General features: G+C 40.5%; 1 protein-coding gene across 6 annotated transcripts in view; it reads left to right on the top strand.

Moving 5' to 3' along the window:
• The window catches only part of MARK3 (microtubule affinity regulating kinase 3), a 71,527-nt gene that overhangs the window by 6,784 nt on the left and 38,581 nt on the right, over positions 1 to 26,162 (top strand). For 5 of the 6 annotated variants that reach the window (XM_077923833.1, XM_028703512.2, XM_028703431.2 and 2 more), the window contains exons 2-6: positions 5,968 to 6,006; positions 10,336 to 10,527; positions 16,169 to 16,222; positions 19,140 to 19,188; positions 24,196 to 24,261. In XM_077923833.1, the coding sequence (XP_077779959.1) occupies positions 5,968 to 6,006; positions 10,336 to 10,527; positions 16,169 to 16,222; positions 19,140 to 19,188; positions 24,196 to 24,261 (400 nt within the window). The remainder of the gene's footprint in view (positions 1 to 5,967; positions 6,007 to 10,335; positions 10,528 to 16,168; positions 16,223 to 19,139; positions 19,189 to 24,195; positions 24,262 to 26,162) is intronic. The other variant, XM_028703346.2, reaches the window with a different exon arrangement.

Below are 26,162 nucleotides of genomic sequence, written 5' to 3'. Positions count from 1 at the left end.
TAGTATGCAGTTTTATTGATGATTCAGGCTTGACTACATCTTGCTCTTCAGCTGCTATATTTACACTTCAGTGCTGAGGTCAGTAAAAACTTCTTTTGATCAGTGAACAAAGTCAGTGTGACTTGGATGATATAGTAAATCTCAGATGCGTGCTACAGATTCTCCCTTTTCTTAAAAACAAAATCCACTCTGAATATTCGTGCACTACAGTAAAGCTGTTGTGCTATTGCTGGATAATTCCTTATTCTGGATGTGTCACTTCTTTCTAGTCCATCCACCCCCCACTTTATGCACCTTTATCTTTTTATTTTGTGATTAAATCTAATGCCACCTTCATATAGGCACCCAGATATTTGGGGTTATGCAGTTGCACAGCTCTAGCATTAAATTTGTGTTTTCCATGATTAATAGCAGCTAGGTTGTACTCATTATTAATAACATCACATTATTACAGCATTCTTGTGGCCCAAACTAATGATTACTTCTGCTTACGTAACTAAGCAGGAGCTGAGAAAATAATAGTGCAAGTGAGAGGCTGAATTTTGGCATTTTAATAGTCCTTGGCCTTAAAGGCCTTAAACTCTTTTGGCTGCCAGGCTGTTCCCATTTCTAGCTCCTTGGCATGATGATGCCCAGCTTTGTCAGTCTTCCCCAGTTTGCAGGTTGGCTGCAGATGGGATTCTATATTTAGAGTTTGTGTGCTTGCCTTTGACCTACACGGTTAAACTGTATGTGAAATGCAGTTACACTGACACATGAAAATGTTACAGTAAGAAGAACTCTGTTGATCACATATGCTGGTGATCCAGTGAGTCATGTAGGCCTTGACAGGTCAATATTGTTAGCTTTCTATTGGCTACTTAATGCACTACTGTCCTTGAATTTTGCCCTTTTTGGGGTTTAATAATTTCACGTTAGTTGCCTTTGAATGCTTGATTTGTTAGGGTATACTTTTTAATGTGGAGGAAAAATTAGGATATGATTTAAGGTGATCAAGCTATTTGTTATAAAGATTATACTTTGTCTGCTGTCAACTTTTTAAACTGATTATTGTTTGGCAGGGATACCTGGCCAATCAGTTTAACATTCTTAGGAGCTGTATGATTGGGAAGGAGAAGAAGCTAGTAGCCAAGAGGACATAAAGGATTGCCTTTGCACAATGAAATATTTTATCATTTAAATTGGAGTGTGACTTTTGGTTACAATCTTCTGGCTGTCATGTTGTCTAGCTCTTACACAAAATCGACCTTGCATTCAGTTCACATTGAAGTAGAGCACAGTTGCTCAAGGTGTATAACTGCAAAACATGTTCCCTTGAATCTATTTTTAGGGACTGGTTTGTTTGCAAAAGAACACTTGCCCCATCCCCAGGATTTAACACCATATGAAAGAGAGTTTCTATAAAATAATGGAAATTATAAAAGAATTTAATGTGTGTAAAAGAGCAAAGGCTGCACAGATTCTCTATTTGTAAAAGTTTTCACTGTGATTATGGTAGACATGTTGCACTTGAAGTCTAAAATATTCATAACAAGCCAAGTGCTTTGTGGATTCTGTGTTAATTCACTTGCAGAAGTCCCACGTGGTTAAAACAATCTTGCAGAAAATGATCATGTGAAAATGAGTATAGGAATAGAAATATAAATTTGGGCAAAGCCACAGTCCACAGAAGACCACAAGTTCTTTACTTACAAAATCCTACCAATGCTTTATCCATCAGTTTTTGCTGACCTCCTAAAAACTATCCACAGCTTTCCCCAAACCTTTTGGAGGGACCTCGCATAGACTGAAATTAGTGTTCGAAATTAGCCAGGCACCAGGCACGTTTTGCAACTGGCACAGGCCCAGTTGCAACCATATGGGGATGGATGCTGGGTTGGCGACTGGGGAAAGCATGATGTCACTTAGAGAAGGATCTGAAATATTTTCCTTGAAGCTTGAATTTGTTTTGTTCTGCCTTGTTGTATTTGATGTATTAATATGTTGTCATCCACTTTGAGATTTGTTCTTTAAAATATAAAGCGGTATAGAAATAATAATAATAATAATAATAATAATAATAATAATAATAATAATAATAATGTAGTCCATTACAAAAACCAATGAAAACAGCGCCTAGACATTCCATTGTGGAGACTGTAACCCATGTTTAAGGCACCATTTGGCAATTAGATTGTTGTTGTTGTTTAGTTGTTTAGTCGTGTCCGACTCTTTGTGACCCCATGGACCAGAGCACACCAGGCACCTCTGTCCTCCACTACCTCCCGCAGTTTGGTCAAACTCATGCTGGTAACCTTGAAAACACTATCCAACCAGGCAATTAGATTATATTAGATTATATAATATGTGTATGTGTATATATATATATAGAGAGAGAGAGAGAGAGTGTGTGTGTGTGTGTGTGTGTGTGTGTGTGTGTGTGTGTTTTTCCCCTTGAATTTAGTACATCTTGCTTCTGTCTGCACTAGCCATAGGCTGAGCTGCTCTAAATTCATAGAAGCCAAGAGGATAAGTTGGGGACTTCAAGGGTAAGTGGATGAAATAAGATAGAAGGTGAGGCTGAGTGTCAAGGCCTTAAGGACAAAAGGCAGCCTGAAAGAATATCAAAGCTGGAACAATACTACTGAGATTGAATTTTTTATACAGTATAGCAAAGACCCTGTCCAAGGACAGTTTGTATCATTTTATGAACTTGTTCTACTATCCCAGCATCACTGTGTATTCATGATATGAAGTGAAAATAGGTTTCCTTTAGTTGTTCTATAACTTGCTACATTAGGAAACAGAATTCTAAAAAAGGTTGGGATTTCAAATACATTTGTAATTTTGCAAGTTTTTAAAAAATAGTTTTGGCAAGAATGTAACAGATTACACCTAATTGTATTTGGTGCATCTGAGAGTGATTATTTGCATTATTTGTTGCCCAGCAAATTCTAAATAGCAACTGTTGAAACTAGGGAGAGTTGAACAATTTGCACTCTGAAGTAGGTTTTCTTTTCTTTAAGTGAAGAAAATGCATTTAAAACATTAGGGTTTGTTGAACATAAGAAAGTAGTTCGGTAACTATTGTTCAATATAGTTGACTGTTCTCAGTTATGTGTATACTTCCATTCACACTCCAAACACTATGGATCATTGTGTTGTGAATAATACATAGACTGAAATGCAGCTCACAGTGTTAGAAGTTGAGCTCAGGCTGGTTTAGGACAGGGCTCCCAAGTTTGAGTCTCCAACTGTTTTTGAACTACAACTCCCATTATCCCTAGCTAGTAGGACCACGTAGTCAGGGGTGATGGGAACTGTAGTCCAAAAACAGCTGGCGACCCAAGTTGGGGAGACCGTGGTCCAGAGCTTAACATGCCATATCATTTTTTGAAAGTTAAAATTATAAATTTGAAAATGCCATTAGGCTGACCTAGAAAAATCTCGTACGGATCTGAGTCACCTCCAAAACCCATGAGCCACGGGCAGCAGTTGAAGGGAGCTATACAACCTTCAAGATAGCATGTTCTCTCTCAGGATCAGTTAAACAATCACAATCTTTCTCTCCCCACCCCCAAAGTATTTACCCAGGCTCTTATTCCATCAGTTAGTGCACTTAATCCTTACCAATGCTTGGTCTGGCATGAAACTTGTACAGTAGCTGTGCATTATTTCCAAGTTATGGAATTATTCTGGGAAGAGGGGAAACTACAAACGAGCTGTTACCTGCATACATTTTGTTATTATTATTAATTATTTAAAATGTGTGCAGATGAACAGTTATAACCCTCTTTTGTTCAGAGAGGCTTTTGAGTATTCTGACACAGGATTGCACTATATTCTTTAACTTCCGTATCCTCCTTGATCAATGATAACCTTCTGGCAGGCAGACTCCCTTAAGCCTCAAAAATTACTCTTGCTTCAGATGTTACTTTGTTCCTATCTCCCCCTCAACATGAGACTGACAACAATAAATATATGGTGGGGGAAAACGGGTTCCCATTTGGCTTAATGGAGCAAATGGGGGGGGCATGGGGAGAAAATAGGAGATGGAGGAGAAATTCCATTGCATAAGTGGAAATCTTTTTGCTAACGGAACTGCTTTGTTGGATATCACTCAGGGTGTTGATGTGTTAAATTATGTGGGTTTGTGGGGTGTGTGTGGAGGTTTTAGTGTGGAGCGGGAGTCAGTATGGGCAAACTATTTGCGGGTCTTGCTGCATGGGATGGGGCTCTGTAGTGTTCAAAATTAGCCAGGCGTACTTTGTACCTATTGGCCACTTGCGACCAAGTGAAGATGCCTGGGTGCCAAGATGGTACATGACATCTCAACCCATCTGGAGGTGCATGCCTGGATATCATTGGATCTTGACTATTTTCACACACTAATAGAATTGTAGAATTCTATCAAACTGTAGAATTCTATCAGTTATATTTTATCTGCACAATCAGAATGAATTTCAGGAACCAAAATGCTTTTTTTGTGCAGTCATTATAGTTATGAGCGATTTTATAATTAATTGTTGTAGCTTGACTTCACTTACCCACCCCACTGCCCAGGAATATTCCTATGTTATGAATGTTCTGTGTCACCATTAAGAAAGAGAGGTAGGAATAGGCCAATATATATATATGGACTGTCCCTGGATAAAGTGACTTTCCTTATTTAAATTCTCAAAGTTCTTAACCTAACTCAGGATTGCCATATGAACTAACCAGATGCTTAACCAATCACAGGCAGGCAGTCCTTTGAAAAATAGGACTTTAGAGCGGCCTTGCCCCCAAATGGCAACTAGACATTCTTCTTTGGCGATAAATGTGAAAAATCACATTGGGTAGATAGTGTATGCATGTATTTCAAGTTAAGTAGCCCAACAAATGTCATTTCTGTATGCTATGGAATGATGACAGAATGACAGAACCTTGTTTTTGATGCTCCTATAATAGAGATGCTTGACTTCTCGAATGCTGTTATGCACAAATACTTGGGTGTTTCTGACCTGAAATTTAACATATTCCCTTTATTGTGTTCTATTTCCAAATCAAACACATTTAAAGAATTTCCAAGAAATAGTGATGATGTTGGTTGGATTGGGGGGGGGGCACAATTCCCTTTTCTAGAGAGATCACTTCCCACTAATTGACTCAAGACAGCATCTCTCTGGATGGAGCAGGTTGCTGCCTACACAACTCCCTGTCTAGACTACAGAACATGGGTGTAGCCAGGCTTTTTGTTGTGGGGGCAGGCTTTTGGGGAGGGCAGCTGCCCCTACCCGCCCCCCGGCTATGCCCATGGTACAGAAGTGTGTTCATGCAGTTAGGGAAGGGAATTGTGTAGAGTGCAAATACAGATTATGTGGTAGGGTAAAACTGAAGGCATGTAAGATGTATCCTCAATTACTCTTGCACACTTGCTCTTAAAGGTTTATTGCTTTATAATTTAATCATGTACTGCTATCCGCTTGAGTTTATCTGGGATCCAGAGATATATCTTAATGATGATTCTTTTTACTATAGCTGAAATATTTCATAGATAGGTTTAGGCTGCTGTGCATTATTCAACTTGAACATATGAATTATTTCTGTTGCCTTTCGTGCTTAGGTAAGCATTTGCACTTACAACTTCCCTGCAGAATACAATAAATATAGGTTTCCTTAAATAAACTAATTCTTCTAAGCATGCACACGGTTTATATTATAAGATTTTTTCCCCTTCAGTGGGTGTAAAATTTCATATGACAGGTTTTTCATTTTCAGGTTACTTTTTTAGAATAGTCAGTCATGAAATTTTTAACCTTGGTGAATGGTTGTTCTTTGAGTTGCTGCTAATGTTTGCAATGTGTTAACTTTTTTGCAATATGTACAAATTGAAAGTTGGCACAAGTATCTCCTTAAAATTCCAACACCACACTTCCCAGGTTTTATTTTTGTTCATTTTTCTTTTCTTTTCTTTTCTTGCTTCATGCTTATTTCTTAATGGGAAAGGATGCCGGAACATCAGTAGGGGAAAGCTTTTCTGAAAAGGTGGGTTATAAATTTTGTTCAAAAAGCTGGCTTGTTTCTGCCTTTTTTCTATGTATGCATGTTACGCAATTTATTTCTCTCTCCTTAGTTTGCTGCTTTATTCCTGTCCTTCCAGAAGATAAGATCTTTCTCAGTCGCTGACAAGGAAGTAGCTTGTGAAATCACAAACCCTGTCCATAAGCATTTTGTAGACTTTTAAAAGTTTTTTAAACTGGAGAAGGCAGTGACTCCCATCACAAGGACGAAATCTACGCCCCTTCTTGCTTTGTCAGGATAGTTTCGTTCAAGCAGGGCTTGTCAGCTTTTATCTGTGCTACTTTCTTCCTGTATATTGCTGACTTCTCCGTGGCTGCCAGCTCTTAAATCAGATTCTGGATCAATTTTCCACAATGAAGGATTTGAATACACATAAATGAAGGCTTGACTGTTTCTATTAAAAAATAAAAAGGTTTCCTCTTCTTGTTTTCTGACCTGTACTGTGCCCTGTTCCATATTTTGACATTGAGCACTGCAGAAGTTTTGGTGGGATATCCAAATGGCACCCCCATTATCTTAAATAATGGGCAGCTTTTGCCTATTTAATGGTACCCCAAAATCTGTTACTTGAGAAGTAAATCCTAAGCTGCCTCATTGTGTCTATTGGTAGGGAGCCCTGAAGTGGGCTGCCCAGGAACACAACATAGTCTTCATGCAATGATGTTTCTAGGGTTTACTTTTCCACTAGCTTTTGATCCATTGGCTTCTTCACTTGGCACTGAAATACAGAGAACTCAACACTAAGTTTCAGCCTCTGAACAAAGACTGCTGATTATATTGCACACATTATGTAACACTGTTGTTGGTTTTTTATTAGTTCTTGAGGCCCTCCCACTGCTTCCATCAGTAATTAAAAACCAAAGCTCTGCATCTGATGGAAGGATAAGCTGGTTGGGTCAGGGCCCATCAGGTTGGAAGTGATGGATAAAATGATGTAAGGATAATGGGGAGAAAAGATAAATGAGATGGGGTGGCATTTGGATATAAATTGTGAAGTATGTTGGAAAAGATAGAAGAAAAATGAAAATAGGAGAATGGCTGAAGATTGAAGCGAGGAAATGAGAAAATGTGGTGTCCCAAGTGTGGTTTCTAAAGGGAAATGAACTCTTCGCATGGTTTTACATTTTATCACCTTTATGTGCTAGTTTACCATATTTTTCCACAGAGCCTTTCACCTTTTTGAGGCATTCTCAAGCACAGGACTAAGGAAAAAATGCTGTAAAAATCTCAAAACAACACAATATTTTCCCTTTATGAACAGTGTAGGAGGACCTGTCATATGTGCACAACCTAAAGCTGCTAGTGTAGGTTATTTAGAATCTTGTAAAATAATTATTACGAATTCAGAAGGAATGCTATTGTCCATGCACAACATACTTGATGTTTAGAATGAGAGGGATTAAATTCATCTTACATTGGCTGCAAGTTCTTTTTCACTTTGAGGTGTTTTTGGCAAGATGCCACAACTACTAAACTAAAATGAAGTCTCTACAGTTGTCTTGGTGGCCAATATTTACTGCCAGTGTGATGGTCCTTAACATAGTAGAAACTAGAAGTGCATCAGATTTGAATGAATCCCAAATCAGGAACTGAAATAGGGCACCCCAAACAGATTTGTGGCTTGTCCAGGACAAAGCAAGAGCTTTCAGAAGCACCTTGAGCTAAAATATGGACCTTGAAGTGATCTGGGGCAATTCAGAGGTACGGATGTGTAAAAAAGCCGTGTATTGTATCTGCAAAGTTTTAAACATTTCGACCCAAGCTTACCCTATAAGAAAAGCAGGTGGGTGGTAGGAGGGAGAGCTCTTTTGTCAATGACAGGACTAATTTAAGGGGGTTAGGTTTTATTCAATGAAAACATCCCATTGGCACAAGGACTTACACACAAAAACTTCCCCTCTGCTCTCCCTGTGCCTCATTGCCCTCCAGATCTGCTTTGAGTGGCGAAACCTCCAGAACAGATTGGTGGGGGGAGGTTGAGAGGGAGGCAAGCAGTGCTGTGCAAGATAAGTTCTTGTATGAATGGGCTGGCTTCTCTACTCTAGATACAATACCCAATGATTTTACCAAAGCTTTTTAATCTCAGTTCTTTAGCAAAGGGCTTTTGGCTGGTGCACACCCTTAGTAGAAAGTGCTGTGCACTTTGAGTGTAGAGAAATAATTTAGGTGCATGTTTGTAAGGTAACCATATCACAGTTTGCTGATTTTGTCTAGCTACTTGGACCAGAATGTCTTCTCAATGACCCGGTCATTTTTCTCATCTTCTTTTCCCCTTCCTTTCTCTCTCTCTCTCTCTCTCTCTCTCTCTCTCTCTGTGTGTGTGTGTGTGTGTGTGTGTACAGATGCACATCCCATAAATGTCAGAGCAAATAGGCCAGTTTAGGCTTTGCCAAGCACTACATCATCCTGTACATTTGCTACTTCCCCTTTAAAAACAAATAGAACACGACACACCATTTCTTGCCATTCAAAACCTTCTGCTACTTTGTTTGTGTGTCAGTCACTTCATAAATTTTCACATCACTTCTTCAGTACTTAATTTCCCTTTCTTTAGGACTTAATAGTGAAAAAGGCAGAATGAAGAAGCTTTTGTTATCACTGTAGGTGTGGCTATTCTATACATTTCTACTTGTTGCTCAATTGGCTTTTGATAGCAGTTGGCTTACGTTATTATATTTCTTTATCATTTCTTATACGTTAGCACTTCTGCTGCTTCAGATTAAGCAATTTTAGTGGCAAGACCTTTAAAAATTGTGATAGAATTAGATAATTCAGCTATGGTCCTCTGGATGAAGAATATAGTGGCATCATTGATGTTACTGAGTTTGTCTAAAACTATTGCCTGCAGTTCATCATGTCCTTGTCTTGCCAATGTAGAAAATTCTAGGGAACTCTTTTTATACCCTAAGCAATGTTTTTGTAGATATTATTAGTAACATATTTTAAAGAAGTTTAGAAAAGAGATTTGGTGAAAAATGTAGGAAGTTGCTTAATACTGCATCAGGCCCTTGGTTCACCTAGCAATTGTCTTCTCCAGGTTTAGCCAACATGTCAATGTCCTCCAGCAGTTGTTTGACTCCTAACACCCTGCCAGTGGTCAGGGATGATGGGTGTTGTAGTCCAACAGCATCTGGAGAGCATCATGTTGGCTACCTCTGGTCTATACAGGCTCTCTAGGTTGTCAGATTTTTTTCAGCCCTATCAGGAGATACCAGGAATTGAACCTGGAACTTCCTGCATTTGAGAGATGTGTTCTGCTACTGAGCTACAGCCCTTGTTGAAAGAGGAACAATGATTCACTTCCTTTTTGTTATGTTCTACAGCTTCATCAGTGTGCACTGTGAAATACAAGGAAAATATAAGAAAAGCAGGTCTCTGCCTCAATCAGGTTACCACCTGCATTTGGACAGTGTGGAGAGTGGGGTGGATGGAGAGGCCAGAATAGCTTAACAAATGGAAACAGGAAAAATGTATTAGAAGAGCTGGGGAAGTGAAGGAGGTGTGAGCAAATAGATTTACACATACTTGGGCTCTGTTTCTATTGGAGTTTGTGGACCACAACAAAGCCTAACAATGCAGTTATATACACATCTACTCAGAAGACAGTTTGGTGGAGTTCAGTGAGGTTTACTCCTAAGTAAGTGGGTATGACTATAGCCTATATGTATGTGGCTGCATCTGCACACATTTGTTCTATGTCAATGCCAACTTTCCTGTTTGATGATTCCGTAAGACACATTTGCCAAATCCTGAAATGCACTTTTTAGAGGGTGAAGCTAATAATCAGTTCCTTGGATGCCACAAGAGCACTACAGATCTTATACAGTGGTACCTCGGGTTACAAACACTTTGGGTCACAAACTCCGCTAACCTGGAAGGTAGTACCTCAGGTTGAGAAGTTTGCCCCAGGATGAGAAAGGAAATTGCATGCCGGCAGCAGCGGGAGGCCCCATTAGCAAAAGCACACCCCAGGTTAAGAACAGTTTTGGGTTAAGAACGGACCTCTGGAACGAATTAAGTTCGTAACCCGAGGTACCACTGTACTTGGATAATACTGAGGAACTGTTGATGGGCATACAGCATATTATTATGTATCATGGCTTGTATCTCTCCATGAATTTGTTCATTTCCCTTTTATGATGTCTGAAACACTGTTCGTCTGCCCTGATCTACTGCCCCATTACTTTAATTGTGATCGCCAAGTTCTAGTTCATTGGAGTCTGTTCTCTCTTTGATTTGGAACAATGTTTTCCAAAGTACATTGTCTTAAATATGTGTGTTTCTTTGTTACAGCACACCTCTCATGGCGAAGGACGGCAGGAAGCTCCCCCTCGACCTAGTCGGTCTGGTGCCCGCTGTAGGAATTCTATAGCTTCCTGTGCAGATGAACAACCCCATATTGGGAATTACCGGCTTCTTAAAACGATTGGAAAGGGGAATTTTGCAAAAGTCAAACTGGCCAGACACATTCTTACTGGCAGAGAGGTACAGTGTTGTTCATGTTTCAAAAACAAAAAGCTATTTTAAATATGCCAAAGCATAAAAGAGCAGCCAATATATTGTAAACCTCCCTGCGATCTTCAGATGAAGAGCAATATACAAATTTAATTACCGTATTTTTCGCACTATAGGACGCACTTTTTCCCCTCCAAAAATGAAGGGGAAATGTGTGTGCGTCCTATGGTGCGAATGCAGGCTTTTGCTGAAGCCTGGAGAGCGAGAGGGGTCCGTGCGCACCGACCCCTCTCGCTCTCCAGGCTTCAGGAAGCTATCCCAAGTCTTGCAAGCCCGGCGGGATGTCCCGCGGGCTCGCAAGGCTTGCGGGCAGCAGCCTGCACCCAAAAGCTGGGGACAGCGGGGAGGCGCAGAGCCGCCACCCCGCTATTCCCCGACCTGATCTGGAGGCTGGCGGGGGGAGAAGCAAGCCTGCTTCTCCCCCCCCAGCCCCACAAGCTCGGGGGATAGGGGGATGGCGAAGCGCCGCCATCCCGCTATTCCCCGACCTGATCTGGAGGCTGGGGGTGGGAGGAGCAAGCCTGCTTCTCCCCCCCCCCCCAGCCCCACAACCTCCAGATCAGGTCGGGGAATAGCGGGATGGCGGCGCTCCGCCATCCCGCTATTCCCCGACCTGATCTGGAGGCTGGGGGTGGGAGGAGCAAGCCTGCTTCTCCCCCCCCCCAGCCCCACAACCTCCAGATCAGGTCGGGGAATAGCGGGATGGCGGCGCTCCGCCATCCCGCTATTCCCCGACCTGATCTGGAGGCTGGGGGTGGGAGAAGCAAGCCTGCTTCTCCCCCCCCCCAGCCCCACAACCTCCAGATCAGGTCGTGGAATAGCGGGATGGCGGCGCTCCGCCATCCCGCTATTCCCCGACCTGATCTGGAGGCTGGGGGTGGGAGAAGCAAGCCTGCTTCTCCCCCCCACCAGCCCCACAACCTCCAGGCTTCAGGAGAGCCCCACCGCCAGCCCCACAAGCTCGGGGGACAGCGGGAGAGGCGCAGCGCGCCCTTCCCGCTGTCCCCCGACTTGGCTAGAAGGCTGGCGGGGGGAGAAGCCTGCTCCTCCCCGTTGCCAGCCCCGCAAACTCGGGGGACAGCGGGAGAGGCGCAGCGCGCCTTTCCCGCTGTCCCCCGACTTGTCTAGAAGGCTGGCGGGGGGAGAAGCCTGCTCCTCCCCGTCGCCAGCCCCGCAAACTCGGGAGACAGCGGCAGGGGCGCAGCGCGCCCTTCCCGCTGTCCCCCGACTTGGTTAGAAGGCTGGCCCAACCCCGCAAACTCGGGGGACAGCGGGAGAGGCGCAGCGCGCCATCCCGCTGTCTCCCGACATGGTTTGGAGGCTGGCGGAAGGCTTCCTCCTCCCCCAGCCCCGCAAGCTCCCAGAGCGATGCCAAAGCTGCGCGCAGCTTCGGCATGGCTCTGGGTCCCGTTCTGGGGGAGGGGGAAGCTCGGGCTTCCCCGCCCCAGCCCCGCGCCTGGCGGGGGGGGGGGAATAAATTTTTTTGCCTTTATTTTCCCCCCCCCCCAAATCTAGGTGCGTCCTATGGACCGGTGCGTCCAATAGTCCGAAAAATACGGTACCATAATTAATACTGCTGCTACTACTAATATTTTGGCTTTATCAAGAAGTCCCTAACACAGCAATTTCTAGCAAACACAGTAATAGTGTGAACTTAGCACATAATCATGTTACCTCAAAACTGTGCATGAATACTCCATCTTTATATTGAATAGAAACCCCTAAAGGTTTGATCCAAAGAAGATACTTTTCCAGATTGAAATGTGTGTAAACCAGAATAGAGAGAATAACATTTATTGCGAAAATAAAATAAATAAATAGCAGCCCATGGGTTTCCCACCTCCTGACTCAAATGAATTTCTGTGCTTCGTAGGTATTCCTAGCAATATTTTGCCAAATATGTTTTAAAAGATCTTTAAAAAATCTTTTTTAGGAATAGAATTGAATCATCAGTTTTCAATCATCAGTTTTGTAGATTAGTGTCACCTGGAAAAACCAGCTAGCTAAATATAGTAGTGGTTCAACTGGCTCTGTTCTGTGGAATAGTATTTCTGCTGAGATGTAACAGGTGCTCACTATCTGTACTTTCCAGTTCTAATCGAAGACATTTTTGTTTTGACAGGCTTTCCCAGCTGAGTAAATGGGTCTTTGCCCTGAGTGTCTATTTTGTATTGTTTTAGTTTTGTTTTAAATGTATTGACTGTTGTTGTGCCTTTTTAAAAGGTCTAGGACCAATTGTAGCCCAGCTTAATTTTCAGTTTTGATAATCTAAAATTGAGGTTATGTTCCTTTGGTTAACCTGGATCTGCCATGCTTGAGTAGGTTCGTGTCATACATTCTTTCATCGTAAACAAAAAATGCATCACTTTACATTTTGTATAAACTCATGATCTGGGTTTCATTTATGCAGTATGCTAATGTTACTGTAATCCTACTTGGGTGTAAGTTGCATTAAATTCAGAGAAACCTGCTTCCAAATTCATTCAGGATCACGTTCCAAGAATAAGAAGTAGCCGGCATGTGTGGAATGTAGTTTTATTTTTGAACTGAAGTGTGAGGCAGACCTTAATAATGGGGGAGCACAGAAACCATTCAAAGCTAGTATGTAATTTTGGACAATTGGGAGAAATGAAGGCTCTGTTTCCCTTGCAAATGGACTGGACTGAAGTCTGGACTGAATGCTGACATTTTTTTGTAGCAGGGAGCAGGCTTAGCAAAAAAATTACTCAGGTTGTTGCTTTGTGCTAGTCACCAGCACCCTGATTAAAAGATGCAGACTGCTTAAAAGATGGCCATTCCTTAATCTCCCTTGCATTTGCAAATCTGGGTGGCTTGGTGGCTCACTTTTTGATAACTTCTGGAGTTTTTGCTGCTTATGGTGCTGCCACTTTGACTTGGCATCATTGTGAAATTCATTTATTTTTATTTTATTTATGTACTGAATAAAATACTAATTCCTATAGACAAAAATAAAGGAACTCAAATATGCAGACATCCTCTTGATCCAGCTGTGTCCCACAATTTTACATTCTCCACATGCACTTAACAGTGAATATTCTATTCTGTCACGTATTTGCTTTCATATTCATGGAAAGGTGCTGCCTTCGTCTCCAGATACTTTTCAGAAAGCTACTTCAGAAGTAGATGGGTGACTTAATCTGATAAATTCAAGGAGTGTCTGACAGAGGGTACTCGAGATAATATAATATAAAATACGTTTGCAAATCCAGGCGAACGTATTGTTTTAAAGAAAAGATAGGGTTGGATAATAGGCATGACCTATTGTTTCTGCTCAACTGCTGGTCTTCACTTTTGAGGATTCCTAGCATTTGAAAAGTTACCTTTTGAAATGAGCACCTAGAAGTGCAGCGGAATTCAGTGTGGACCGCATGCAAGCGTGATAACACTAGTTACAAAAGGAAGGCCAATCTGCCAACAGACAGCTGTCTTATACTAGCTGATGTTTGTGAGTAGCTTTGCAGCATCCCCCTAGTATACGGTGCTACAGTTAATCTGGTCTGGAGGTGATAAAGCTATGGATCAATGTGCATCTGGTGAGTCGCAGAAGGGGCTTGCAGCATTGTGTCGTCTTCACCAGGATTGGCTGGCGCCGCTGTGTATAGGGATGATCTGTGTTGAACACATTGTTGAAAGTTGAATCAAGGCAAAGAGGCTTATAGCTCAGTGTAACGCTTGTGTAGAAACTTCTGTTAAAGTTGATTGTCTGAGATCGCTTAGAAAGGAAGGAAGGAAATTGAAATTTCATCATCTGCAGATAGAAAGTTCAGTGTACACTGTGAGAAGCTTTCAAATCCTCCCTGGTATTAAAACTTTCATATTTGCTGTATGCCAAGGGGTTTAACAACTCTTCTTGATGAAGAGCACTGTAAAAATGCTTTAAATGATTGAGATGTGTGAATAAAGAGAATTTTTCTTCCTCTCTCATATGCTGAGCTGATCCACAGATTTCTCCTTACATGCGGGACAACAGGCTGAATTTCTATCTATTAGGAGTATCAGTCACTAAACATGGTTAACTGAACACCTCATAAATTTGCTGAGGTGACATGCCCTTGGGACAAAACTGAATTGCCTTAAATTGCCTTAAGGGTACCTTTGAGACTTTGGCATTCTTTCAAAGGCTGGATTCATAATTCCCCCCCCCCCCTGTATTTTTTTATTATTTTTTTTATACCTGCTCTACCAGTGCTGTTGCCTCTAGTATATAGAATAGTCATATGATTTGTCACCTCCCTAGCTGCTGCTGCTGTACCCATTGCTCTTTCTCTTTTGCTGCTACTGAGGCTGAAATATTGAACAGAGCTTCTGAAAGTGGCGTGAACTGGCACCAGGAATTAAATATAACTCAAAACGTCTTCTGAAAAAAATTGATCTTTTATTAGTTTTGTAAACATGGCTTTTCTCATTTGCCCCTCTTTTCCTAATGTAACTATGTCTTTCTGAGTATGTGTAGCAATTTCATTTGATTGGATCCAGTGTTCCATTCATGGCTCAGTCCTTGAAAGACAGGGATTTGTTCTTCCTGTTATTTGCAAATCACCATATTGCACTATATCATCATTCTGTCTATATCAGATGTCAGGTGTAAGTGCTATTGCTTATGATGCCAGAATTGACCTATGCACACAGAGGAGGGAAATAATAATAATAATAATAATAATAATAATAATAATAATAATAATAATAATAATAATAATGGTATTTACTTATACCCTGCCCTTCAGACTGGGTTGCCCCAGGCATTCTGGGTGGCTTAGGTATGAGCAGGCCTAGGGAAACCCCTGTTTTGCAGAAATACAAGAAATCTTTAGGGTTTAGAGAGATATTATATTTAATAGATAAAATAGAAAATAAAATAAATAAAATACCATGGAGATTATTGTTTTCATTTGTTACTACGTTATGTATTTTTGTGTTTTTATATTGTAAACCGGCCTGTGATGCTCAGGTGAAGGGCAGCAGAATAAAACACAAGATATTCCCAGTGGGGTCTGACCATGTTTAGTGACCATGGAATAATGGCTGTTAAAGAGGGAGGGAATGGCGTGTCATAGAGGGCTTGATGGACAGATGTGAGCAGTGAACAGGAACACGACACTGCAACGTATTTTTGTGCAGGTCCCAAGCAACAATATTTAGAACCTCTTTCAGATCTCATTAATGATAAACTAATGTGAGCCCTGAATTATTTTCTATCCAGTTTATTTCTGTTTTGTTTTGGTGGCCAAGTCGCATGTTTGCTTTTTGAGCACCAACTCCATTTTATATGATGCTGATGACTGCCTTCAGGTTAGGTTCTCACAGATACAGGTGCCACATAAGTTGCATGTGATGGAATGCCGCTTGTGATTGATTTTGGACAAAGATTGTGTGATACTCCTATGGAAGCTCATGATAGATTCACAGCATCCCCGATCCACAGGTTTTAAGTGCTAATGGTTGAATCTTCAGATCATGTCAGATGTGTTTGTCATTTTGTTTTGTGCAGTCTGTGCTCAAAGGGTGGTGCATTTACCATCACCAATATCTCTGAACTGTAACATGAAATCATTTGTTAACAAATATTAACTGTAAACCATTTTCTCTCTAGGTTGCAATAAAAATAATCGACAAAACACAGTTGAACCCAACCAGTCTACAGAAGGTAGGTTCACTTAGCTGTTTAGCCATTCAGGTATTTTTGTTCATATCCCTTTGTAGTATTTTTCATGTTAGCCCTGACTTAGTTTTAACTTTGTGTTGGCATTTTTCGGTGAAGTCCATAGTCCATGGTGGTTTCAACTTAATGCTGACTTTTTCCTGCATTTTGCAGGGGGTGGGATAAAGTGCACAGTCTTATCTGATGAATTTGATCCCATTTGAACTAGGAATTTACATATGAAAAAAGTCTGAAATAACACCTATCCGTCTTATTTCCTTATTCTAGTACTCCAAACTGCTGCATAAACTGAACAAGAGCCTCTGTTTCTTCTGCTGTTTTGTCTCATGGGCAAAATGTATTAAACATTAAGCATTTACTGGGATGCACTTTCTTAGACTGGAGCTGCACATTTGTTTATTTATTTTACTAGACGTCTTTCCTGCCCTGCACCATGTTTCAGGGCAGTTTACAACTGTGGAATATGCCGTTATAAAACCGTTGTTACCATAAAACATGTCTAAAAACAATTTAAAACATTTCCATATAAAAACAATACAAACATTTTGAAAACAGTTCCACATATAAAACCAGTTAAAAATAGTACCAATACAGAGACAAAGTGAATGACAGATTCAAGTCTGGGAACCCAACTCCTGTGGAAAAACTGAAAAGCAGCAGGATGGAGTTGGGGCTTAACCTATCCCCTTCCCTCACTGCAGCCCTTCTCAATCCAATTGGATTTTTCTTGAAATGCTGCAAGCCCAAGACAGGAATCTCTACTGGGGAAAGCAACCTGGGTGTGGCTTTCAGGTGAAAAGAGGGGAGGACTTAGTACTCCACCCTCCCCATGGTTTCTCTCTTGGATATTGTGCACTTTTCCCTGCTTCCTTTCAGCTGTTCATGGTAACCTGGATTGTTGCTAGACTTTCAGACTATAAAATTATGCTGCTTTCCTGTGGGTTAAACTACAGAGCCTAGGACTTGCCAATCAGAAGGTCGGTGGTTCGAATCCCCGCAGCGGGTTGAGCTCCCGTTGCTCGGTCCCTGCTCCTGCCAACCTAGCAGTTCGAAAGCATGTCAGAGTGCAAGTAGATAAATAGGTACCACTCCGGCGGGAAGGTAAACGGCGTTTCCATGTGCTGCTCTGGTTCGCCAGAAGCAGCTTAGTCATGCTGGCCACATGACCTGGAAGCTGTACGCTGGCTCCCTTGGCCAATAAAGCGAGATGAGCACCGCAACCCCAGAGTCAGTCATGACTGGACCTAATGGTTAGGGGTCCCTTTACCTTTACCTAGTTTGTATGCTGACTCACCATATTTTTCCACATACTATTCTAGCAATGCCCTAATATATCTCTTAAGGAGAGTCGTTGGTTTAATACAAAACCACTTGATTGCTCTCCCTCCTTTAGCATTAAGGGCAGCTTTTAGAAAATAATCAAGAAAATGCTTGAGAGTACCAGCCATCTGGAATCCTGGGTTTCTTGAAAGGATGTGAGAGCAGAGCACTCCTTTGCAGAGAATTGCAAGATTACTGCACTTCCCAGGAAGCAGACTTTTCATTCTTGGGGAGCCTTCAAAAGCTGGACACCCGACACCCTCCAAATTATACGTGCTGTCTATCATGTACTTTATTTGTCAATGCTTCAATGGAAGTTGCATTGTTTGTGAGGCAAGAACTAAAAATATTTAAACATGGATTCAGATTTGCTAATTATTGAATGTGCATTTAGTATAAGGCAAATGGCCTAGCAACATAATGCAATAATAGACTTTTTACACGGAAAGGAAAGGAAAGGAACGACAGATGGATAAACTTGTAGGTCCCACTATTTCTTCTGTGTAGGCATCTCTGGAAACTTAAGAGGACCAGAGTTTTCTCCTCCTCCTTGATATAATTTTAAACCCCAAAGGAATCCTTTTGTGATGTTGCCCTCTGAGTGATTGGCTACCATCAGTCTCAGGAATAGATGGAGCAATTTGCTAAATATATACATGAGGAATTTGGGAATTTTTATTCAATGTTATCTCAGACTTTGAAAAAGAGAAGTTTTAATATAGTATATATATATTTTAAATCCCTTACATCTGCCAGGTATCCCAGGAAGTGCCCCATATAGCTGACATTTGACTTAATCCGCTGCCAACTCTTATGATTGCTTTTTGTTTATCTTGCAATATGAAAAAGCAGATTACTGTTAGAGGTCTTGAGCTGCACTGTTAAATCTGTAGTGTTCTGGGAGGTTTTATTACAACCTTCTTTTTAAAAAAAGCAGTATTTGTGGGAAGGAATTGCACAGCCCTTGTTAAAGCATAAGCAACTAAATTTTTGGGCGTTGTCTTAATTAATTAGCAAGACCTGTGGGTTTTATTCAGACATACACAGATCATAGAGTCTCATTTGAACACTGCAAACTGGGCCATTCTTCTATACCTTGGATGTCACCACTAGGAAAGCATACAGCAATGAAATTTCTCCTTCATGTCTGCCCACTATTCTTATTAGATACTTGTGCTAGCTTGTTGGCACAGTCACAAAAATCATTGTGAAACCTTTTGAGGTAAACATTTTATTTTGACCCAGAACTGGACAGATTCCAGATACATATCAAACTGTATAATTATTCCTGGAATGTTCATCCTTTGGCACTTGGAGCACTAAAGTATTTCTAGAGTTCAGATTAAGAAGACATGCAAAGAAGCTTGAATGTCCTTCTGAAATCTCTTTAGCATCAGCTTGTTACAGCTTTGTGTCCCAATATGTGTGGCTTGCTTTTTGCTGGGGTGTTTCTTAAACCTTTTTCAGATATAAGAACCCTTTTCCAAGTTCCTAAAATGTGATTATACACCCTTTAAAATAAAAAGAAACGGCTGATTTTTAAAAAATCATAAACGGTTGTATTTTTTTCTCTCCGTTCCAGCTGTTCAGGGAAGTGAGGATAATGAAGATTTTAAACCATCCCAATATAGGTAAGGCATGTGTTAAAGGCTTTTACTTTTGAGGGCTGAGAAGTGGGAATAACTGTATTTATAAATATATATTCATTAGTTAATTGACTAAAAGTATGTGTGTGTTTATAAAATATGAGCGGCATCCCATGCTCCCATTCCACTAATATAAGGCATGTGTGCTAGTGGAACAGAAATCTCTCCTCTCTCGTGCGGTGCCCTGCTCGCCCTCAAAATTCAGCTCTGAAGGATGGGGGACCAGCTGAAGAAGATTTTGGGGGTAGGCAGGGGATTGAGGAAGTAGTTGTGTCCCTGTCTCAGTACAACTCTGCTAGTGCTACTTTTGATGCATCCCTCAGAGATAGAGAGAATATGAAGGTTTTCCATTATCCCAGTAATTTTTGACGGGGTTCATGTTTTTGCTTTAGGTGAACTTAACTAGCTTTGTGTATTACTTACACGTTACCCCATGTGATAAAATGTGTGAAGGCTTCTGTTTCTATTATTCCATACATGTACACGTCAATCACAGAGGTGTTGCTCTAAATTTATATTTGAGTGTCCTCCAACTGAAATTAATGGCTTTAAAAAAATTATTTAAAAAATACATTATGGCTCTTCAGCCTATGGGGCTTTTGTACACAATACAAGATTTCAGTGGCTGTCCCCTGTGCCACATTCAAACTGCTTTTGCAAATCCCACCTTTCCACAAAGTTGTGCAAGAAACTCCTCATGTCCAATTAAAAAGAGGGGGGAAATCAAAAACCCTGCTGGCAAGATGGACTTGATCACAACAACATCTGTGTAGTATTTATTTAGTTTATTTGCTTGTTGCTTTCTACAGAAGTCATAAATTGATGTACAACAGTAAAGCTCATCACTTGTTGCTTAAACTTGCCTTCATTGAATGCCTCTCCCTTGCTGCTAGGCAAAATAATGTATTCATCATATGAACCCTCAGGATATAGTGTACCGTAAGCAGAGAGCCTGAATAACAAGTTGGTTCTTGATAACTCAAGAAATAGAGGCAGTTGTTTGCATGGTTACTAGCCAGCATGTCCTATATGAATGCCTATCCATTGCCTATCCATTGCTACATATTTAGGCACAATAAGTCCAGCAGCTTCCTCTCAGAGGACATTTTTGGGCAACAAACGCAGTCCAGTTGATGTTTCAGATGTCTTATTCAGGAGAATGTTAAAGAGGAACATTAAATTACAATATTTTACTTAATTTTGTAGTATTAAGGGGTATATTGGTTTAAAGATACATTCCAGTTTTGAAGTTCCCTTTTGCTTTTCCTGAAGAGAATGGGGATAGTCAGAGTTTAAAACGATGCATGCTGTTGCTCAAACATGTTTCTAAGCTTATAAAATAAATCCCATGTCTCCTAAATAAGAGATTCAGCTATTCCCTGACTCAGCACTTTAAATCTCCAGTCGACTCAGGTTTCTCTGACAGCTTCTACATAATCCCCAATACCTCTATCACATTTACTATGAAAATTCGAGTCAACCTAAAATTAAGCTCAGTGTAAAAATAAGTGGTAATTGATACTGTCATTTATAAGTGTGGTTTCTGAGGGAATTCCATTCCTATGCGGTTCAATATTCTTGATACAAAGTTCAGACTTAATATACAGTATTGAAAACTAGTATCGGAACTTGTTAGCATTTGTAGTTCATACAGAACCCAGTGACACATTCACATGCTGTATCTAAAATTGAAGCAAACATGTCTTTTGCAAAAGTGATTTAATTGTGCTACCTGCATCTAGCATTCAGAAGTAGCCAAGATCTCTTCCAATTAACATTGCTTAGATTCTGCTGTGTACATTGGGTAGGCTTTGTAGCTTTGACACCTATTCATCAGGGAGAAGAAAATAAAGAGGAAGCTAGTCTTCAACTGCCAGGAAATAACTGTTCTTAGATTAAATCTGTAGTCCAGTCAATACTGATCACATTAAACTTCTGGAATCCTCTAGGACTATACTGTAATAGTTTGAAAATCTAATTAAAAACAAAAATAGACAGCCGCCTTCAGATCATCTTGGTTTGCAATAATTTGCCACTTTCAGACACAATTGGCTGCATTCAGATGTTGCATTGAAACGGTAGTTTAGCGCAAAGTGTATGAGCTTGGCCTTCTTGCAGGCTTTCTCTATCTAGTTGCTCCCCTTGCATAGCAAGTAAGAGGAGCTTGAATGCTTTTACATTTGGTTTCCCTTGAACAGGATTTCTTTGTGTCATGGTTTCTCAGTAATTCTGCTCAGTTTCAAAATATTCCTTCTTCAGAACAAGGGATATGGACCTTTCTTATTAAACTTCTTATAGTTAGTGACAAACCATGATCCCAGCTCTTCCCAGTGGATGATGATGATGATGAATTCAATTTCTATACTGCCTTTCATAGGAAGATCACAGGGTGGTTTACAATATAAAAACACAAAAATACATACCATAATAACAAACGAACAACACCACCCTCCACAGTTTAAAAGACCATAGATTAATTTATCAAAGGTCTAGGACAGGGATGTCCAACCAGTCGACTGTGATCGACAGGTCAATCCCCATATGATCGCGGTCGATCGTGGGATCCCTGTCAATCGGAGAAAGAGAAAAACAATGGAGTGAAAGTCCCAGTCCCCCGCCTCCCTTGCTCTGTTCCTCCGTCATGTCAAAAGGGCGGTCTTTAATTGTTTTTTTGCTGATGAGTTTGGAAACAGAAGTAGTCATTCCCGCTGCGTCGTTGTTTTAGGTGAGCGAGTCCCCCCCCCAAAAAAACTAAACACCTGTGGCTCTCCCCCCAAAAAAGTCAACAACTTAGACTCCCCCCCCAAGAAAAGCGCAACAACTCCCCCCCCCCTCCATGGGTAGATCACTTCCAGTATTTTTATACTGGGAGTAGATCACAGTCTCTTGGGAGTTGGACATGCCTGATCTAGGGGAAGAGGAATATTTTCACCTGGCATCTAAAGATATTTAATGAAGGTGCCAAGTGAACCTCCCTGAGCAGAGCATTAAACAAGTGGGGAGCCACCACAGAAAGGCCCTCTGGACCTCATGGAGGAAGCACACAAAGAAGAGCCTCAGACTATGATTGCCTGGTCTGGGTTAGTTCATATGGGGAGATGCAGTTCTTGAGGTATTATAGGGAACACACAGGACCGGGGAAGAAGACTAGTCTTGTTCATGTCATGCTAAACTATGTTCTAGTGTTACATCTGAATGTTGCCAGTGACTAACTATGGTTGATCAAAGCGGGAAGTAATTAAGCTGTGCATATTGTGACGTGGCAACGAGAAGATTGAAGCTAGTTCTTGAGTCTCCACACAGTGGTTTGACATTTACAATATGAAGTGTAATTTACTATCAGTTTCTGCATTATCAGGTTTGTAGAGGGAATTTCGGATTGATAAGCATGGGAATTTTAAATATATATACAAATGCGATCCAAAGATAACAGTGCTAACTTTAAAAGGGTGATGTCAAGATAGGACTTGGAAGTGATTAGTGGCTCTACTGTAACACTGAAAGTCAATGTAGCTTATTCCCATAAATCTCTTCCAACAGCTAGATGAGCACTTTTCATCCAACTCAATCTATAAATACCCACCACTTAGGATTTAAGCACAAATCATACCCTAGCATGAATAATTGAATAATGATGTATGCATGTATTATGAAGCTGAGAGCTTCTTCATAGTTCTTCGTGTTCTGTAAGAAAATGATTGGCAATTGGAAATAATTTTTAAAATCTTAGCGACAACGAGCTCTTGTCTTACATTACGTTATTACATAATTGAGTGCTGGATTATCACAACCATAGGAACATGAGAATCTGCTTTATACTGAGTCAAACCATTGGTCCATCTATCCCAGTATTTGTGTACACAGACTGATAATGGCTCTCCAGACTGGACTCTCTCTCCCAGCACTGACTTTATGAATGGAAAACAGATGTGTGATTGCCAGGCTGCAGCCCTTTCCCTAAACGTTGTGCCCTTTGAAACAAAGGACACTTTCTGGTAAACTTTTCAGAAACAATGTCCTGGGAACAACCAAGCTATGCTTATCATACACAAAGCAAACTATCTCCTAATGAAGAAATATATTACATGCCTTATAAATATGATACTTTGGTAGCAGGTCTGGTAGTTTCGTAGACGATGTAATGGCTTATTTCAGATTCTATTATTAAATAATTATTTATCAGATACGGTTATTTTACCCCTTTATCCAGTTACATTTGAAGAGCTGTATTTTTTTATTCTTCAGGTCTTAAATACTATTACTTTAATGTCTAGTGTAGATAGTCATATGAAAAAGCAGAATATTTCTGCATTAGTCGTTGATGTGTGTGCCTAGGAAAAATGTGATATGTCAGTTTTCTAAAACACAATCAATTGATGCTTCCTGAAAGCACTTAGAGGACCTGCTTCATTGATTTTGTAAGTGGTCTCAATACTGCAAAATTAGTCCTGCATCAACACATACATAGCAAATACTTACAGCAGCAGTCCAGGGAGCTCCCCTTAGGTTGATGTTCATTGCTGCTTCTGGTATTTCTATTTTAATACTTATTCCTTACTATATACTGCTTTAAAATCCCCCTATGTTTCTGTTGCGGCTTATCATGCGGTTTGGGGTCTGAGTTGCTCAAGGGGGAAATCAAAAGCTTTGTTGTATATTGCAGCGCTAGGCAAACAGTTCTCTGGGTTGTGACTCAGGGCTTCAGCTTGGGGAGAGATTGTGGCAGAGGACATGTTTTGCAGATTCAGCCTTTAGCCGTTCCAGTAAAAGGATATTTGGTAGACACTTGACCTGAGTGTCTGTAAGGCACCAGTGTGTAATGTTCATGTGCCTGGCAGGGAAAAATAGATTTAAAATATGTATTGACCCTGCCTCCCCATGGTGTTTAAGGTCACTATTTGAAATGGTAAATAAAACTGAAGTCCAGTAACAAATATTGTCTATATAGGTAAGACTGATGTTAATCTCTAAATCAGTTCTTGTCTCTTCCAGTTAAATTATTCGAGGTAATTGAAACCGAAAAAACGCTCTACTTAATCATGGAGTATGCAAGTGGAGGTAAGTACAAAACTATTTCAAACCAAATAGGATTTTAAAAAATCAAGTGATAAGCTATATGTAATGTTTATGTTTGGAAAAAATAATAATAACATTTCAAAACCACCACTTATACTCTCCGCATAATAAATGTAAGAGCATGTAAATATTTGCAGACTTCAGCAAGAGCTTACTGCCCTTGTTGTTATCTTGAAGCAGTAAGTTAGTCATACGGTCAGACTCCAAAAATTCCAGTTAGTTGCCTTGTACCTTCAGTGGACACTTGTACTATTGATTTGCTTTTCTCAGTCTGAGAGAGAGAGGGAGTGAGTGTGTGTCTGTATTCATGTTTTATAATCTGGAAGGCCCTCAGAGTGGTGTACAAAATAAAGCAACACAAAGTGTTCCACATTGAAGCCAGATGTATCAATTTTCTTTTAACATAAGGTATACATTTTCCAAAAATATAATCTACATATGCAAAACTACATGGACCATAGTGCTAACTTTACCAACTGCAGACATGTTGATGTCAATATATATGTTTTCAGCATTTCTTTCACTGTTGCATAATTAAACAATATGAAAGGGAAAACAAATCCAGATCCCTTTATATTCCCTGGATGCATGTATCAGTGTAAAGTAGAGACTAGCGCTTTAAAACAACCAGGTGAAAAATACAAAGGTTTTAAGCGAACAGAAAATGCAGAGCACTGCTGCACAACATGTGACCTACCGAGCCAAACACAGCCCTCCAGCCATATGTTGTGACCTTCCAAGTGCTTAACAATTGTACTATTTTTGCCACAGCAAAATGGGAGGTGGGCTATGGCTGATGGGCTGTATTTAGCTCAATGGATTGTGAGTTAAAGAAACTTGACATAGAGTTTCTCTCTTTCCCCTCCCCCCAAAAGAGAGGAAAAAACAAGTGAAGCTTCTGTGCAGCATTTCACTGTTGATTCAAAGCAGGCCTTTTGGCATCTAGGGAAACCTGGAACTGTTAGCCTTTCCCAGGCCAGATTCATGCCATCTCTCTAATTTTTAAAGGCAATTTTGACTTACCTTTGGCACTGGAGAGGAATTAAGTAGTGAATAGGTGTGCAAACTTCTGCCCCCTCAGTTTGATGGAACTACCGGTAGACTAAATAGTGAGATCTTATTGCATGAAGCAATCCAAAGACCTCTTAAAAACCATTGGAGAAACTGCACTTGGTCCAAAATGTGCTGACGAGATCAGACCGTATACCTCCAATCTTTTACCAGCTACATTGGTGCTTGTTTCTGGACTCAACTTTAAGTGTTGTTGCAGACCTTTAAAATATTTAATGACCTGGGAACAAATTATTCCAAGGTTGGCCTCTATAGGAACCTGCGTAAGTCAGCTTTAGAGGAGGAAGGATGGACAAGAGAGAGAAAGAGTGTGTTCTTTGTTATGGTGCCAAAACTGAGGAATATTATTGCTGCCTGGTGGAGATCTATCAGGCCCCTTCTCTTCTCGTGTCTAAGATGGGTTTTGAAAACCTATTTTAAAAGGTGTTCAGTGCTTTATGCTCTGCTTAAGTTTTGTTTTAGTCATGCTGAAATTACAGTTTTTAAAATTAGATTGTTTTTACATTTGCTATGTTGGTTGTTTTACATTTTGTTCTGAATTATTTGTGAACAAACAGTTATTTGATACATGATGCAAAAACTGAGTGTAAATGATAAAATCATGTGATGATATAAGCAGAGTATAAATGGTACAATTATTTTTTATCATATCAAATTGATAATAATAATCATATGCTGCCTGCTCTCGATCAGGTTACACTCCCTCTGAAGGAGTGGGTTCGCAGCTTGGGGGTGCTTCAGGGTCCTATGCTGTCACTTACGGGTCCGGTAGCCTCAGTGGTGCAGAGTGCTTTCCATCAGCTTCCGCTGGT

This window comes from Podarcis muralis, chromosome 1 (genome assembly GCF_964188315.1).
Source record: "Podarcis muralis chromosome 1, rPodMur119.hap1.1, whole genome shotgun sequence".
Classification (NCBI taxonomy): domain Eukaryota; kingdom Metazoa; phylum Chordata; class Lepidosauria; order Squamata; family Lacertidae; genus Podarcis; species Podarcis muralis.
This window is presented reverse-complemented; position numbering and strand designations above follow the sequence as displayed.